Source organism: Coregonus clupeaformis, chromosome 13 (assembly GCF_020615455.1).
Source record: "Coregonus clupeaformis isolate EN_2021a chromosome 13, ASM2061545v1, whole genome shotgun sequence".
NCBI classification, from domain to species: Eukaryota; Metazoa; Chordata; class Actinopteri; order Salmoniformes; family Salmonidae; genus Coregonus; species Coregonus clupeaformis.
In genome coordinates, this window is record NC_059204.1 from 55,679,983 (window position 1) to 55,694,110 (window position 14,128).

The 14,128-nt window shown below is 29.7% G+C and overlaps 1 protein-coding gene across 1 annotated transcript; it reads right to left on the bottom strand.

Annotated features, from left to right (window-relative positions):
* Positions 1-8,104: 8,104 nt before the first annotated feature.
* LOC121562630 (piggyBac transposable element-derived protein 4-like) lies at positions 8,105-9,485 on the bottom strand. Its single transcript, XM_045224595.1, has one exon. The coding sequence runs from the start codon at positions 9,483-9,485 to the stop codon at positions 8,616-8,618; it is 870 nt and encodes a 289-aa protein (XP_045080530.1). The 3' UTR covers positions 8,105-8,615.
* Positions 9,486-14,128: the final 4,643 nt, after the last annotated feature.

Below are 14,128 nucleotides of genomic sequence, written 5' to 3' on the forward strand. Positions count from 1 at the left end.
ACATATTTTTTATAAATTTTGCATGAAAAGGGTCTAAAATATTTTTTTACGTTCAGCACTAGAAGGACATATGTAGAATATAACATACAAGGGTTTTCAAATGTGATTTAAAAAAAAAATTTAAATGAATATTTTCTAAAATCATGTTTTAGGCGAAATCCACAATGCAACTAGTTCGGCATATGAAGGGATACAATTTTTTTTATAACAAACGTGAAAAATATTTTTTATACATTTTGCATGAAAAGGGTCTAAAATATTTTTTTTACGTTCAGCACTAGAAGGACATATGTAGAATACAACATACAAGGGTTTTCAAATGTGATAAAAAAACAACATTCTATGAATATTTTCTAAAATCATGTTTTTGGCAAAATCCACAATGCAACTAGTTCGGCATATGAAGGGATACAATTCTTTTTATAACAAACGTGAAAAATATTTTTATACATTTTGCATGAAAAAGGGTCTAAAATATTTTTTTTACGTTCAGCACTAGAAGGACATATGTAGAATTCAACATACAAGGGTTTTCAAATGTAATTTAAAAAAATGTTCAATGAATATTTTCTAAAATCATGTTTTAGGCAAAATCCACAATGCAACTAGTTCGGCATATGAAGGGATACAATTTTTTTTATAACAAACGTGAAAAATATTTTTTTATACATTTTGCATGAAAAGGGTCTAAAATATTTTTTTACGTTCAGCACTAGAAGGACATATGTAGAATACAACATACAAGGGTTTTCAAATGTGATAAAAAAACAACATTCTATGAATATTTTCTAAAATCATGTTATTGGCAAAATCCACAATGCAACTAGTTCGGCATATGAAGGGATACAATTTTTTTTATAACAAACGTGAAAAATATTTTTTATACATTTTGCATGAAAAGGGTCTAAAATATTTTTTTTACGTTCAGCACTAGAAGGACATATGTAGAATACAACATACAAGGGTTTTCAAATGTGATTTTAAAAAAACTGTAATGAATATTTTCTAAAATCATGTTTTAGGCAAAATCCACAATGCAACTAGTTCGGCATATGAAGGGATACAATTTTTTTTATAACAAACGTGAAAAATATTTTTTATACATTTTGCATGAAAAGGGTCTAAAATATTTTTTAAACGTTCAGCACTAGAAGGACAGATGTAGAATTCAACATACAAGGGTTTTCAAATGTGATTTTTTAAAAAGCTTTTTTCAATGAATATTATCTAAAATCATGTTTTAGGCAAAATCCTCAAAAAAAACTAGTTCGGCATAAGAAGGGATACAAAGTTTTTTTTTATAAAAAATGTGAAAAATATTTTTTATAAATTTTGCATGAAAATTGTCTAAAATAATTTTTTTACGTTCAGCACTAGAAGGACATATGTAGAATTCAACATACAAGGGTTTTCAAATGTGATTTAAAAAAAATATTAAATGAATATTTTCTAAAATCATGTTTTAGGCAAAATCCACAATGCAACTAGTTCGGCATATGAAGGGATACAATTTTTTTTATAACAAACGTGAAAAATATTTTTTTATAAATTTGTCATGAAAAGGGTCTAAAATATTTTTTTTACGTTCAGCACTAGAAGGACATATGTAGAATACAACATACAAGGGTTTTCAAATGTGATTTTAAAAAAGCTTTTTTCAATGAATATTATCTAAAATCATGTTTTAGGCAAAATCCTCAAAACAACTAGTTCGGCTTATGAAGGGATACAAAGTTTTTTTTATAAAAAAGTGAAAAATATTTTTATAAATTTAGCATGAAAAGGGTCTAAAATATTTTTTTTTGTTCAGCACTAGAAGGACATATGTAGAATACAACATACATGGGTTTTCAAATGTGATTTAAAAAAAAATCTATGTATATTTTCTAAAATCATGTTTTAGGCAAAATCCACAATGCAACTAGTTCAGCATATGAAGGGATACAATTTTTTTTATAACAAACGTGAAAAATATTTTTTTCTACATTTTGCATGAAAAGGGTCTAAAATATGTTTTTTACGTTCAGCACTAGAAGGACAGACGTAGAATATAACATACAAGGGTTTTCAAATGTGATTTTTTAAAAAGCTTTTTTCAATGAATATTGTCTAAAATCATGTTTTAGGCAAAATCCACAAAAAAACTAGTTCGGCATATGAAGGGATACAAAGTTTTTTTATAAAAAACGTGAAACATATTTTTTATAAATTTTGCATGAAAAGGGTCTAAAATATTTTTTTAACGTTCAGCACTAGAAGGACATATGTAGAATACAACATACAAGGGTTTTCAAATGTGATTTAAAAAAAATTTCTATGAATATTTTCTAAAATCATGTTTTAGGCAAAATCCACAATGCAACTAGTTCGGCATATGAAGGGATACATTTTTTTTTATAACAAACGTGAAAAATATTTTTTATACATTTTGCATGAAAAGGGTCTAAAATATTTTTTTACGTTCAGCACTAGAAGGACATATGTAGAATATAACATACAAGGGTTTTCAAATGTGATAAAAAAACAACATTCTATGAATATTTTCTAAAATCATGTTTTAGGCAAAATCCACAATGCAACTAGTTCGGCATATGAAGGGATACCATTTTTTTTATAACAAACGTGAAAAATATTTGTATACATTTTGCATGAAAAGGGTCTAAAATATTTTTTTTTACGTTCAGCACTAGAAGGACATATGTAGAATTCAAAATACAAGGGTTTTCAAATGTGATTAAAAAAAAAATTCTATGAATATTTTCTAAAATCATGTTTTAGGCAAAATCCACAATGCAACTAGTTCGGCATATGAAGGGATACATTTTTTTTTATAACAAACGTGAAACATATTTTTTATACATTTTGCATGAAAAGGGTCTAAAATATTTTTTTTACGTTCAGCACTAGAAGGACATATGTAGAATACAACATACAAGGGTTTTCAAATGTGATAAAAAAACAACATTCTATGAATATTTTCTAAAATCATGTTTTAGGCAAAATCCACAATGCAACTAGTTCGGCATATGAAGGGATACAATTCTTTTTATAACAAACGTGTAAAATATTTTTTATACATTTTGCATGAAAAGGGTCTAAAATATTTTTTTTACGTTCAGCACTAGAAGGACATATGTAGAATTCAACATACAAGGGTTTTCAAATGTAATTTTAAAAAAAGTTGTACATGAATATTTTCAAAAAATCATGTTTTAGGCAAAATCCACAATGCAACTAGTTCGGCATATGAAGGGATACAATTTTTTTTATAACAAACGTGAAAAATATTTTTTATACATTTTGCATGAAAAGGGTCTAAAATATATTTTTTACGTTCAGCATTAGAAGGACATATGTAGAATTCAACATACAAGGGTTTTCAAATGTGATTTAAAAAAAAGTATTACAATGAATATTTTCTAAAATCATGTTTTAGGCAAAATCCACAATGCAACTAGTTCGGCATATGAAGGGATACAATTTTTTTTTATAACAAAGGTGAAAAATATTTTTTATAAATTTGTCATGAAAAGGGTCTAAAATATTTTTTTTACGTTCAGCACTAGAAGGACATATGTAGAATACAACATACAAGGGTTTTCAAATGTGATTTAAAAAAAAGCTTTTTTCAATGAATATTATCTAAAATCATGTTTTAGGCAAAATCCACAAAACAACTAGTTCGGCATATGAAGGGATACAAAGTTTTTTTTATAAAAAAGTGAAAAATATTTTTATAAATTTAGCATGAAAAGGGTCTAAAATATTTTTTTTTCGTTCAGCACTAGAAGGACATATGTAGAATACAACATACATGGGTTTTCAAATGTGATTTAAAAAAAAAATCTCAATGTATATTTTCTAAAATCATGTTTTAGGCAAAATCCACAATGCAACTAGTTCGGCATATGAAGGGATACAATTTTTTTTATAACAAACGTGAAAAATATTTTTTATACATTTTGCATGACAAGGGTCTAAAATATGTTTTTTAACGTTCAGCACTAGATGGACAGACGTAGAATACAATTTACAAGGGTTTTCAAATGTGATTTTTTAAAAAGCTTTTTTCAATGAATATTGTCTAAAATCATGTTTTAGGCAAAATCCACAAAACAACTAGTTCGGCATATGAAGGGATACAAAGTTTTTTTTATAAAAAACGTTAAACATATTTTTTATAAATTTTGCATGAAAAGGGTCTAAAATATTTTTTTACGTTCAGCACTAGAAGGACATATGTAGAATACAACATACAAGGGTTTTCAAATGTGATTTAAAAAAAATTTTCAATGAATATTTTCTAAAATCATGTTTTAGCCAAAATCCACAATGCAACTAGTTCGGCATATGAAGGGATACAATTTTTTTTTATAACAAACGTGAAACATATTTTTTTATACATTTTGCATGAAAAGGGTCTAAAATAAATTTTTTACGTTCTGCACTAGAAGGACATATGTAGAATCCAACATACAAGGGTTTTCAAATGTGATTTTATATTTTTTATACATTTTGCATGAAAAGGGTCTAAAATATGTTTTTTACGTTCAGCACTAGAAGGACTGATGTAGAATACAATATACAAGGGTTTTCAAATGTGATAAAAAAAATGTTTTCAATTAACATTTTCTAAAATCATGTTTTAGGCAAAATCCACAATGCAACTAGTTCGGCATATGAAGGGATACCAATTTTTTTAATAACAAACGTGAATATTTTTTTATACATTTTGCATGAAAAGGGTCTAAAATATTTTTTTTAACGTTCAGCACTAGAAGGACATATGTAGAATACAACATACAAGGGTTTTCAAATGTGATTAAAAAAAACTTATTCTATGAATATTTTCTAAAATCATGTTTTAGGCAAAATCCACAATGCAACTAGTTCGGCATATGAAGGGATACAATTTTTTTTATAACAAACGTGAAAAATATTTTTTATACATTTTGCATGAAAAGGGTCTAAAATATTTTTTTTACGTTCAGCACTAGAAGGACATATGTAGAATTCAACATACAAGGGTTTTCAAATGTGATTTAAAAAAATATTAAATGAATATTGTCTAAAATCATGTTTTAGGCAAAATCCACAATGCAACTAGTTCGGCATATGAAGGGATACACATTTTTTTATAACAAACGTGAAAAATATTTTTTATAAATTTGGCATGAAAAGGGTCTAAAATATTTTTTTTACGTTCAGCACTAGAAGGACATATGTAGAATACAACATACAAGGGTTTTCAAATGTGATTTAAAAAAAAGCTTTTTTCAATGAATATTATCTAAAATCATGTTTTAGGCAAAATCCACAATAAAACTAGTTCGGCATATGAAGGGATACACAGTTTTTTTTATAACAAAACGTGAAAAATATTTTTATAAATTTTGCATGAAAAGGGTCTAAAATATTTTTTTTTGTTCAGCACTAGAAGGACATATGTAGAATACAACATACATGGGTTTTCAAATGTAATTTAAAAAAAAATAATCTATGTAAATATTTTCTAAAATCATGTTTTAGGCAAAATCCACAATGCAACTAGTTCGGCATATGAAGGGATACAATTTTTTTTATAACAAACGTGAAACATATTTTTTATACATTTTGCAAGAAAAGGGTCTAAAATAATATTTTTACGTTCAGCACTAGAAGGACAGATGTAGAATACAATATACAAGGGTTTTTAAATGTGATTTTTTTAAAAAGCTTTTTTCAATGAATATTGTCTAAAATCATGTTTTAGGCAAAATCCACAATATAACTAGTTCGGCATATGAAGGGATACAAAGTTTTTTTATAACAAACGTGAAACATATTTTTTATAAATTTTGCATGAAAAGGGTCTAAAATAATATTTTTACGTTCAGCACTAGAAGGACAGATGTAGAATACAACATACAAGGGTTTTCAAATGTGATTTTAAAAAAAACTCAATGAATATTTTCTAAAATCATGTTTTAGGCAAAATCCACAATGCAACTAGTTCGGCATATGAAGGGATACAATTTTTTTTATAACAAACGTGAAAAATATTTTTTATACATTTTGCATGAAAAGGGTCTAAAATATTTTTTTACGTTCAGCACTAGAAGGACATATGTAGAATATAACATACAAGGGTTTTCAAATGTGATAGAAAAAAAAAATTCTATGAATATTTTCTAAAATCATGTTTTAGGCAAAATCCACAATGCAACTAGATCGGCATATGAAGGGATACAATTTTTTTTATAAAAAACGTGAAACATATTTTTTATACATTTTGCATGAAAAGGGTCTAAAATATTTTTTTACATTCAGCACTAGAAGGACATATGTAGAATATAACATACAAGGGTTTTCAAATGTGATTAAAAAAAAAAAATTCTATGAATATTTTCTAAAATCATGTTTTAGGCAAAATCCACAATGCAACTAGTTCGGCATATGAAGGGATACAATTTTTTTTATAACAAACGTGAACATTTTTTTTATACATTTTGCATGAAAAGGGTCTAAAATATATTTTTTAACGTTCAGCACTAGAAGGACATATGTAGAATACAACATACAAGGGTTTTCAAATGTGATTTAAAACCCCTCGTGTTGTCCTCCCAAATGCCTTACGCCTTTTGTCCTCTGGGGTCAAAAATGACCCCGCCTGGTTTGACTGTTTATAAAGCATACAGTATACATTTTCAATCAATTCTGTGTTACATCTTTAGTCTTACTTCTGTTCAACCCATTACTAGAATTTTTTTTCATTTGTTTTGGAATTTAGAGCCAATAGACCTTGTTTACATAAAAGTATACCCTGTTTTTTAAGTAAAAAATACAATGAAACTATGAATTATTTTGACCTATTATTCAATTTGACTATTTTACTTATCACGAGTGGTATTTGTAAAAGTTCTAGTGAGGATGCTGTTTTTGAACTCATTTTTTTTTATTAACTGTCCGCCCAAATCACACCTTTTTGTCCTCTGGGGTCAAAAATGACCCCGCCTGGTTTGACTGTTTATAAAGCATACAGTATACATTTTCAATCAATTCTGTGTTACATCTTTAGTCTTACTTCTGTTCAACCCATTACTATATTTTTTTTCATTTGTTTTGGAATTTAGAGCCAATAGACCTTGTTTACATAAAAGTATACCCTGTTTTTAAGTAAAAAATACAATGAAACTATGAATTATTTTGACCTATTATTATTTTGACTATTTGACTTATCACTGAGTGGTATTTGTAAAAGTTTAGTGAGGATGCTGTTTTTGAATCATTTTATTTTTATTAATGACAGCCCATAATCACACCTTTTGTCCTCTGGGGTCAAAAATGACCCCGCCTGGTTTGACTGTTTATAAAGCATACAGTATACATTTTCAATCAATTCTGTGTTACATCTTTAGTCTTACTTCTGTTCAACCCATTACTATAATTTTTTTCATTTGTTTTGGAATTTAGAGCCAATAGACCTTGTTTACATAAAATTATACCCTGTTTTTAAGTAAAAATACAATGAAACTATGAATTATTTTGACCTATTATTATTTTGACTATTTGACTTATCACTGAGTGGTATTTGTAAAAGTTTAGTGAGGATGCTGTTTTTGAATCATTTTATTTTTATTAATGACAGCCCATAATCACACCTTTTGTCCTCTGGGGTCAAAAATGACCCCGCCTGGTTTGACTGTTTATAAAGCATACAGTATACATTTACAATCACTTCTCTGTTTCAACTTTTCAGTCAACTTTATTCCAACCTATTACCTGACATATAACACATGTTATAATTCATTTCCAAAACATTTTCAACTTCAAAACCTAACTTTTTAGTCTGAATGAGCCCTCAGTTGCATGCGAGGCAGGTAGTAATGGCGTGATCTTTGCAGATGTATGCATTGCATTTTTGGCACATTTTGGATGTTTTGAAATCACTTCGGCGAGGGCAGAATTTGCACCTACTCCTTTTGGGTAATGGGCGAGGAAGGGCTGGTCGGCATGAGGGAACTGGGAGAGGGGAGCTGCTGCAGAGGTAGAGCTGGAGGAGACCTGCTGGATCTCCTTAACCAATTTGACAGCGGCTGACGTGCGGGGAATAACCTTCGCGTCGCTTGATGTGAGGTATCACCAGTTGTCGCCCAAGCTCCTCCATGAAGAGCCTTCTCTTGTTGTACTTTCCCTGATTCCAGGCTGGCTTGATTTCAGACCATAGGACAAAAGAGTTGTATGCAGACACGTCGAGAATGTTGTAGAAGACAACGAGTGGCCAACGGGCTGTCATTCTTTTGCACGTGTACACACTGGTAACTTTGTCAAGGATATCAACACCACCTTTGTTGTGATTGTAATCTTCAATGATTTTGGGCCTTTTGTCATCCCTGTTGCTCACAGCAGCATCCCGATGCAGAGTGCTCATCAGAAGAACATTTTTCTGTTTTTTGGGGTGATATGACACTAGAGCATGGGTCTCGGTGAAGGCAAACTTCGATGAGAACCGTGCCCGGTCCTTTTTTGACACCAGAGCAGGGGGAAGCTCAGGCTTATTCCTCCGTACTGTTCCCACCATGTACAGCTTTCTTTTCAGCAGCTGCAAGCCAAGAGCATGTGAAGTAAAAAAGTTGTCACAGGTGATTGTTTTCCCCCCGGAGACCTTCTGTCATGTCAAGGACAACTCTCATGCCCTGATTTTTTTCTGACTGCGCACCAGCCGGTTTGCCAGTGTATACCTGCATGTTCCATGCATAGCTAGACCTGGCATCGCATGCTACCCATATTTTTATCCCATATTTCCCTGGTTTACTCGGGATGTACTGTTTGAATGGACAGCGACCTCTGAAGGGGACCAGGCGCTCATCCACAGTCACATCAGTACCTGGATCGTACATCAACGGCAGGAGAGACACCCACTTGTCCCATACATCTCGAATGGGAGCAAGTTTGTCTCGTGCACGGCGATTTTCTCTTGTGGCTTTATCATCAAATCTAATCACTCTTGAGATTTTATGAAACATCTTGAGTGTCATGGTAGCACGGAAAATTGTCCTACCAGACTCGGCATGCCATAAACTAGATGTAGCTTCCTTACTAGATCGGTACACGCCAGCAAGAATCAACACACCCACATATGCCTGCAAATCCATTTGATCCATCTTTCTCCACTTGTTGCCATAAACGCGTTGCCCCTCCTTGTTTGTCATGCTCAGCACTGCGTCTTCAATAGGCTTTGGCAGAAACAGGTCAAAAGTGGACTTTATGTCATCAATCCGAGACCTTGCATATGCAGTTGGACCATGGTGGCTTGTATCTCTCTCTGCTGTCAACATGCGTCGTCGGTCACTGGGAGGGATGGAAGACCAGATCAATGTTTCATCCTTTGACTGGAAATATTCTTCCATCTCAGCTGGGTCCTCTTCCTCAGATTCTACCTCATCTGTTGATTCTTCGTCTTCATCATAATAGATGATGTCCTCCACTTCTGACACTTCTTCCATTTCAACTTCAGATTCTACGTCATCATCACGTTCATCCATTTCCTTATATTCATAATCATCTTCCATTTCTGCAGCAGGAGATGTGGGGGAATCTTCGGAGGAAGAAGTAGCATGCTGTCTGTATGTTGGATCTATCACCTCATCATTATGTTCCTTCTCTTCTGACCCTGAACCCTCTTCATCAGTTGATTCATCCTCATTATGTGCAGCATTGTCCTCCTGGTCATTATTTTCTTTTATTTCAAAAATTATCTTGCAAGCCTCCTGTGCATTATAAAACTTCTGCCTCCTCATTGTGCTGCCTGTCTCTCTCAGACTAAAATGTGAAATGCCCAAACACCTGTGAGAAAATACTTTTTTGTTGTTGTTGTTGTCATAACCATTGCTTGACCCCACACATCAAAGAAACATGATCAAAGATGTTTTGACCCCACACATCAAAGAAACATTATCAAAGAACTTTTGACCCCACACATCAAAGAAACATGATCAAAGATGTTTTGCCAAGCAGTATGTAAACTTTGTGCTGCGGGGTCTTTTTTGACCCCAGAGGACAACAGAAGTTATTACATTTAGTAAAACACCCATAATTCAATCAAATTACTTCAAATTTGTTTGAATCATAAAGAGCATAGTATTAAACAACTACCGTTATTTTCAGACCAATTGATGAATAAAAAACATATTTTGTCGGCAAAAGATTTAATTTGGGGTCAGAATGACCCCAGGACAACAGGAGGGTTAAAAAAAATGTAATGAATATTTTCTAAAATCATGTTTTAGGCTAAATCCACAATGCAACTAGTTCGTCATATGAAGGGTATTTATAACAAACGTGAAAAATATTTTTTATACATTTTGCATGAAAAGGGTCTAAAATAATTTTTTTACGTTCAGCACTAGAATGACATATGTAGAATACAACATACAAGGGTTTTCAAATGTGATTAAAAAACATCATTCTATGAATATTTTCTAAAATCATGTATTAGGCAAAATCCACAATGCAACTAGTTCGGCATATGAAGGGATACAAAGTTTTTTTATAACAAACGAGAAAAATATTTTTTATACATTTTGCATGAAAAGGGTCAAAAATATTTTTTTTAACGTTCAGCACTAGAAGGATATATGTAGAATACAGCATACAAGGGTTTTTAAATATGATTTTAAAAAAAAGCTGTTTCTATAAATATTTTCTAAAATCATGTTTTAGGCAAAATCCAAAATGCAACTAGTTCGGCATATGAAGGGATACACAATTTTTTTTATAACAAACGTGAAAAATATTTTTTATACATTTTGCATGAAAAGGGTCTAAAATATTTTTTTTAACGTTCAGCACTAGAAGTACAGATGTAGAATTCAACATACAAGAGTTTTCAAATGTGATTTTTTAAAAAGCTTTTTTCAATGAATATTTTCTAAAATCATGTTTTAGGCAAAATCCACAAAAAAACTAGTTCGGCATATGAAGGGATACACAGTTTTTTTTATAACAAACGTGAAACATATTTTTATAAATTTTGCATGAAAAGGGTCTAAAATAATTTTTTTTACGTTCAGCACTAGAAGGACATATGTAGAATTCAACATACAAGGGTTTTCAAATGTGATTTAAAAAAATATTAAATAAATATTTTCTAAAATCATGTTTTAGGCAAAATCCACAATGCAACTAGTTCGGCATATGAAGGGATACAATTTTTTTTTATAACAAACGTGAAACATATTTTTTATAAATTTGTCATGAAAAGGGTCTAAAATATTTTTTACGTTCAGCACTAGAAGGACATATGTAGAATACAACATACAAGGGTTTTCAAATGTAATTTAAAAAAAGCTTTTTTCAATGAATATTATCTAAAATCATGTTTTAGGCAAAATCCACAAAACAACTAGTTCGGCATATGAAGGGATACAAAGTTTTTTTTATAACAAAATGTGAAAAATATTTTTTATAAATTTAGCATGAAAAGGGTCTAAAATATTTTTTTTGTTCAGCACTAGAAGGACATATGTAGAATACAACATACATGGGTTTTCAAATGTGATTAAAAAAATAAATAAATCTATGAATATTTTCTAAAATCATGTTTTAGGCAAAATCCACAATGCAACTAGTTCGGCATATGAAGGGATACAAATTTTTTTATAACAAACGTGAAAAATATTTTTTATACATTTTGCATGAAAAGGGTCTAAAATATGTTTTTTACGTTCAGCACTAGAAGGACAGATGTAGAATACAATATACAAGGGTTTTCAAATGTGATTTTTTAAAAAGCTTTTTTCAATGAATATTGTCTAAAATCATGTTTTAGGCAAAATCCACAAAAAAACTAGTTCGGCATATGAAGGGATACAAAGTTTTTTTAATAAAAAACGTTAAACATATTTTTTATAAATTTTGCATGAAAAGGGTCTAAAATATTTTTTTTAACGTTCAGCACTAGAAGGACATATGTAGAATTCAACATACAAGGGTTTTCAAATGTGATAAAAAAAAAATTTATGAATATTTTCTAAAATCATGTTTTAGGCAAAATCCACAATGCAACTAGTTCGGCATATGAAGGGATACAATTTTTTTTTATAACAAAGGTGAAAAATATTTTTTATAAATTTGTCATGAAAAGGGTCTAAAATATTTTTTTACGTTCAGCACTAGAAGGACATATGTAGAATATAACATACAAGGGTTTTCAAATGTGATTTAAAAAAAAACTTTTTTCAATGAATATTATCTAAAATCATGTTTTAGGCAAAATCCACAAAACAACTAGTTCGGCTTATGAAGGGATACAAAGTTTTTTTTATAAAAAACGTGAAAAATATTTTTTATAAATTTTGCATGAAAAGGGTCTAAAATATTTTTTTTTGTTCAGCACTAGAAGGACATATGTAGAATACAACATACATGGGTTTTCAAATGTGATTAAAAAAAATAAAAAAATCTATGTATATTGTCTAAAATCATGTTTTAGGCAAAATCCACAATGCAACTAGTTCGGCATATGAAGGGATACAATTTTTTTTATAACAAACGTGAAACATATTTTTTATACATTTTGCATGAAAAGGGTCTAAAATATGTTTTTTACGTTCAGCACTAGAAGGACAGACGTAGAATACAATTTAGAAGGGTTTTCAAATGTGATTTTTTAAAAAGCTTTTTTTCAATGAATATTGTCTAAAATCATGTTTTAGGCAAAATCCACAAAAAAACTAGTTCGGCATATGAAGGGATACAAAGTTTTTTATAAAAAACGTTAAACATATTTTTTATAAATGTTGCATGAAAAGGGTCTAAAATATTTTTTTAACGTTCAGCACTAGAAGGACATATGTAGAATATAACATACAAGGGTTTTCAAATGTGATTTAAAAAAAATCAATGAATATTTTCTAAAATCATGTTTTAGGCAAAATCCACAATGCAACTAGTTCGGCATATGAAGGGATACAATTTTTTTTATAACAAACGTGAAAAATATTTTTTATACATTTTGCATGAAAAGGGTCTAAAATATTTTTTTTACGTTCAGCACTAGAAGGACATATGTAGAATACAACATACAAGGGTTTTCAAATGTGATAAAAAAACTACATTCTATGAATATTTTCTAAAATCATGTTTTTGGCAAAATCCACAATGCAACTAGTTCGGCATATGAAGGGATACAATTCTTTTTTATAACAAACGTGAAAATATTTTTTATACATTTTGCATGAAAAGGGTCTAAAATATTTTTTTACGTTCAGCACTAGAAGGACATATGTAGAATACAACATACAAGGGTTTTCAAATGTGATTTAAAAAAATGTAATGAATATTTTCTAAAATCATGTTTTAGGCAAAATCCACAATGCAACTAGTTCGGCATATGAAGGGATACAATTTTTTTTTATAACAAACGTGAAAAATATTTTTTATACATTTTGCATGAAAAGGGTCTAAAATATTTTTTACGTTCAGCACTAGAAGGACATATGTAGAATATAACATACAAGGGTTTTCAAATGTGATAAAAAAACAACATTCTATGAATATTTTCTAAAATCATGTTATTGGCAAAATCCACAATGCAACTAGTTCGGCATATGAAGGGATACAATTCTTTTTTATAACAAACGTGTAAAATATTTTTTATACATTTTGCATGAAAAGGGTCTAAAATATTTTTTTACGTTCAGCACTAGAAGGACATATGTAGAATTCAACATACAAGGGTTTTCAAATGTGATTTTAAAAAAATGTAATGAATATTTTCTAAAATCATGTTTTAGGCAAAATCCACAATGCAACTAGTTCGTCATATGAAGGGATACAATTTTTTTTATAACAAACGTGAAAAATATTTTTTATACATTTTGCATGAAAAGGGTCTAAAATATTTTTTAAACGTTCAGCACTAGAAGGACAGATGTAGAATTCAACATACAAGAGTTTTCAAATGTGATTTTTTAAAAAGCTTTTTTCAATGAATATTATCTAAAATCATGTTTTAGGCAAAATCCACAAAACCTAGTTCGGCATAAGAAGGGATACAAAGTTTTTTTATAAAAAATGTGAAAAATATTTTTTATAAATTTTGCATGAAAAGGGTCTAAAATAATTTTTTTTACGTTCAGCACTAGAA

Coding starts and splice junctions, on each gene's coding strand:
- LOC121562630 (XM_045224595.1), bottom strand. CDS start 9,485: ATGGAAGAAGTGTCAGAAGTGGAGGACATCATCTATTATGATGAAGAC.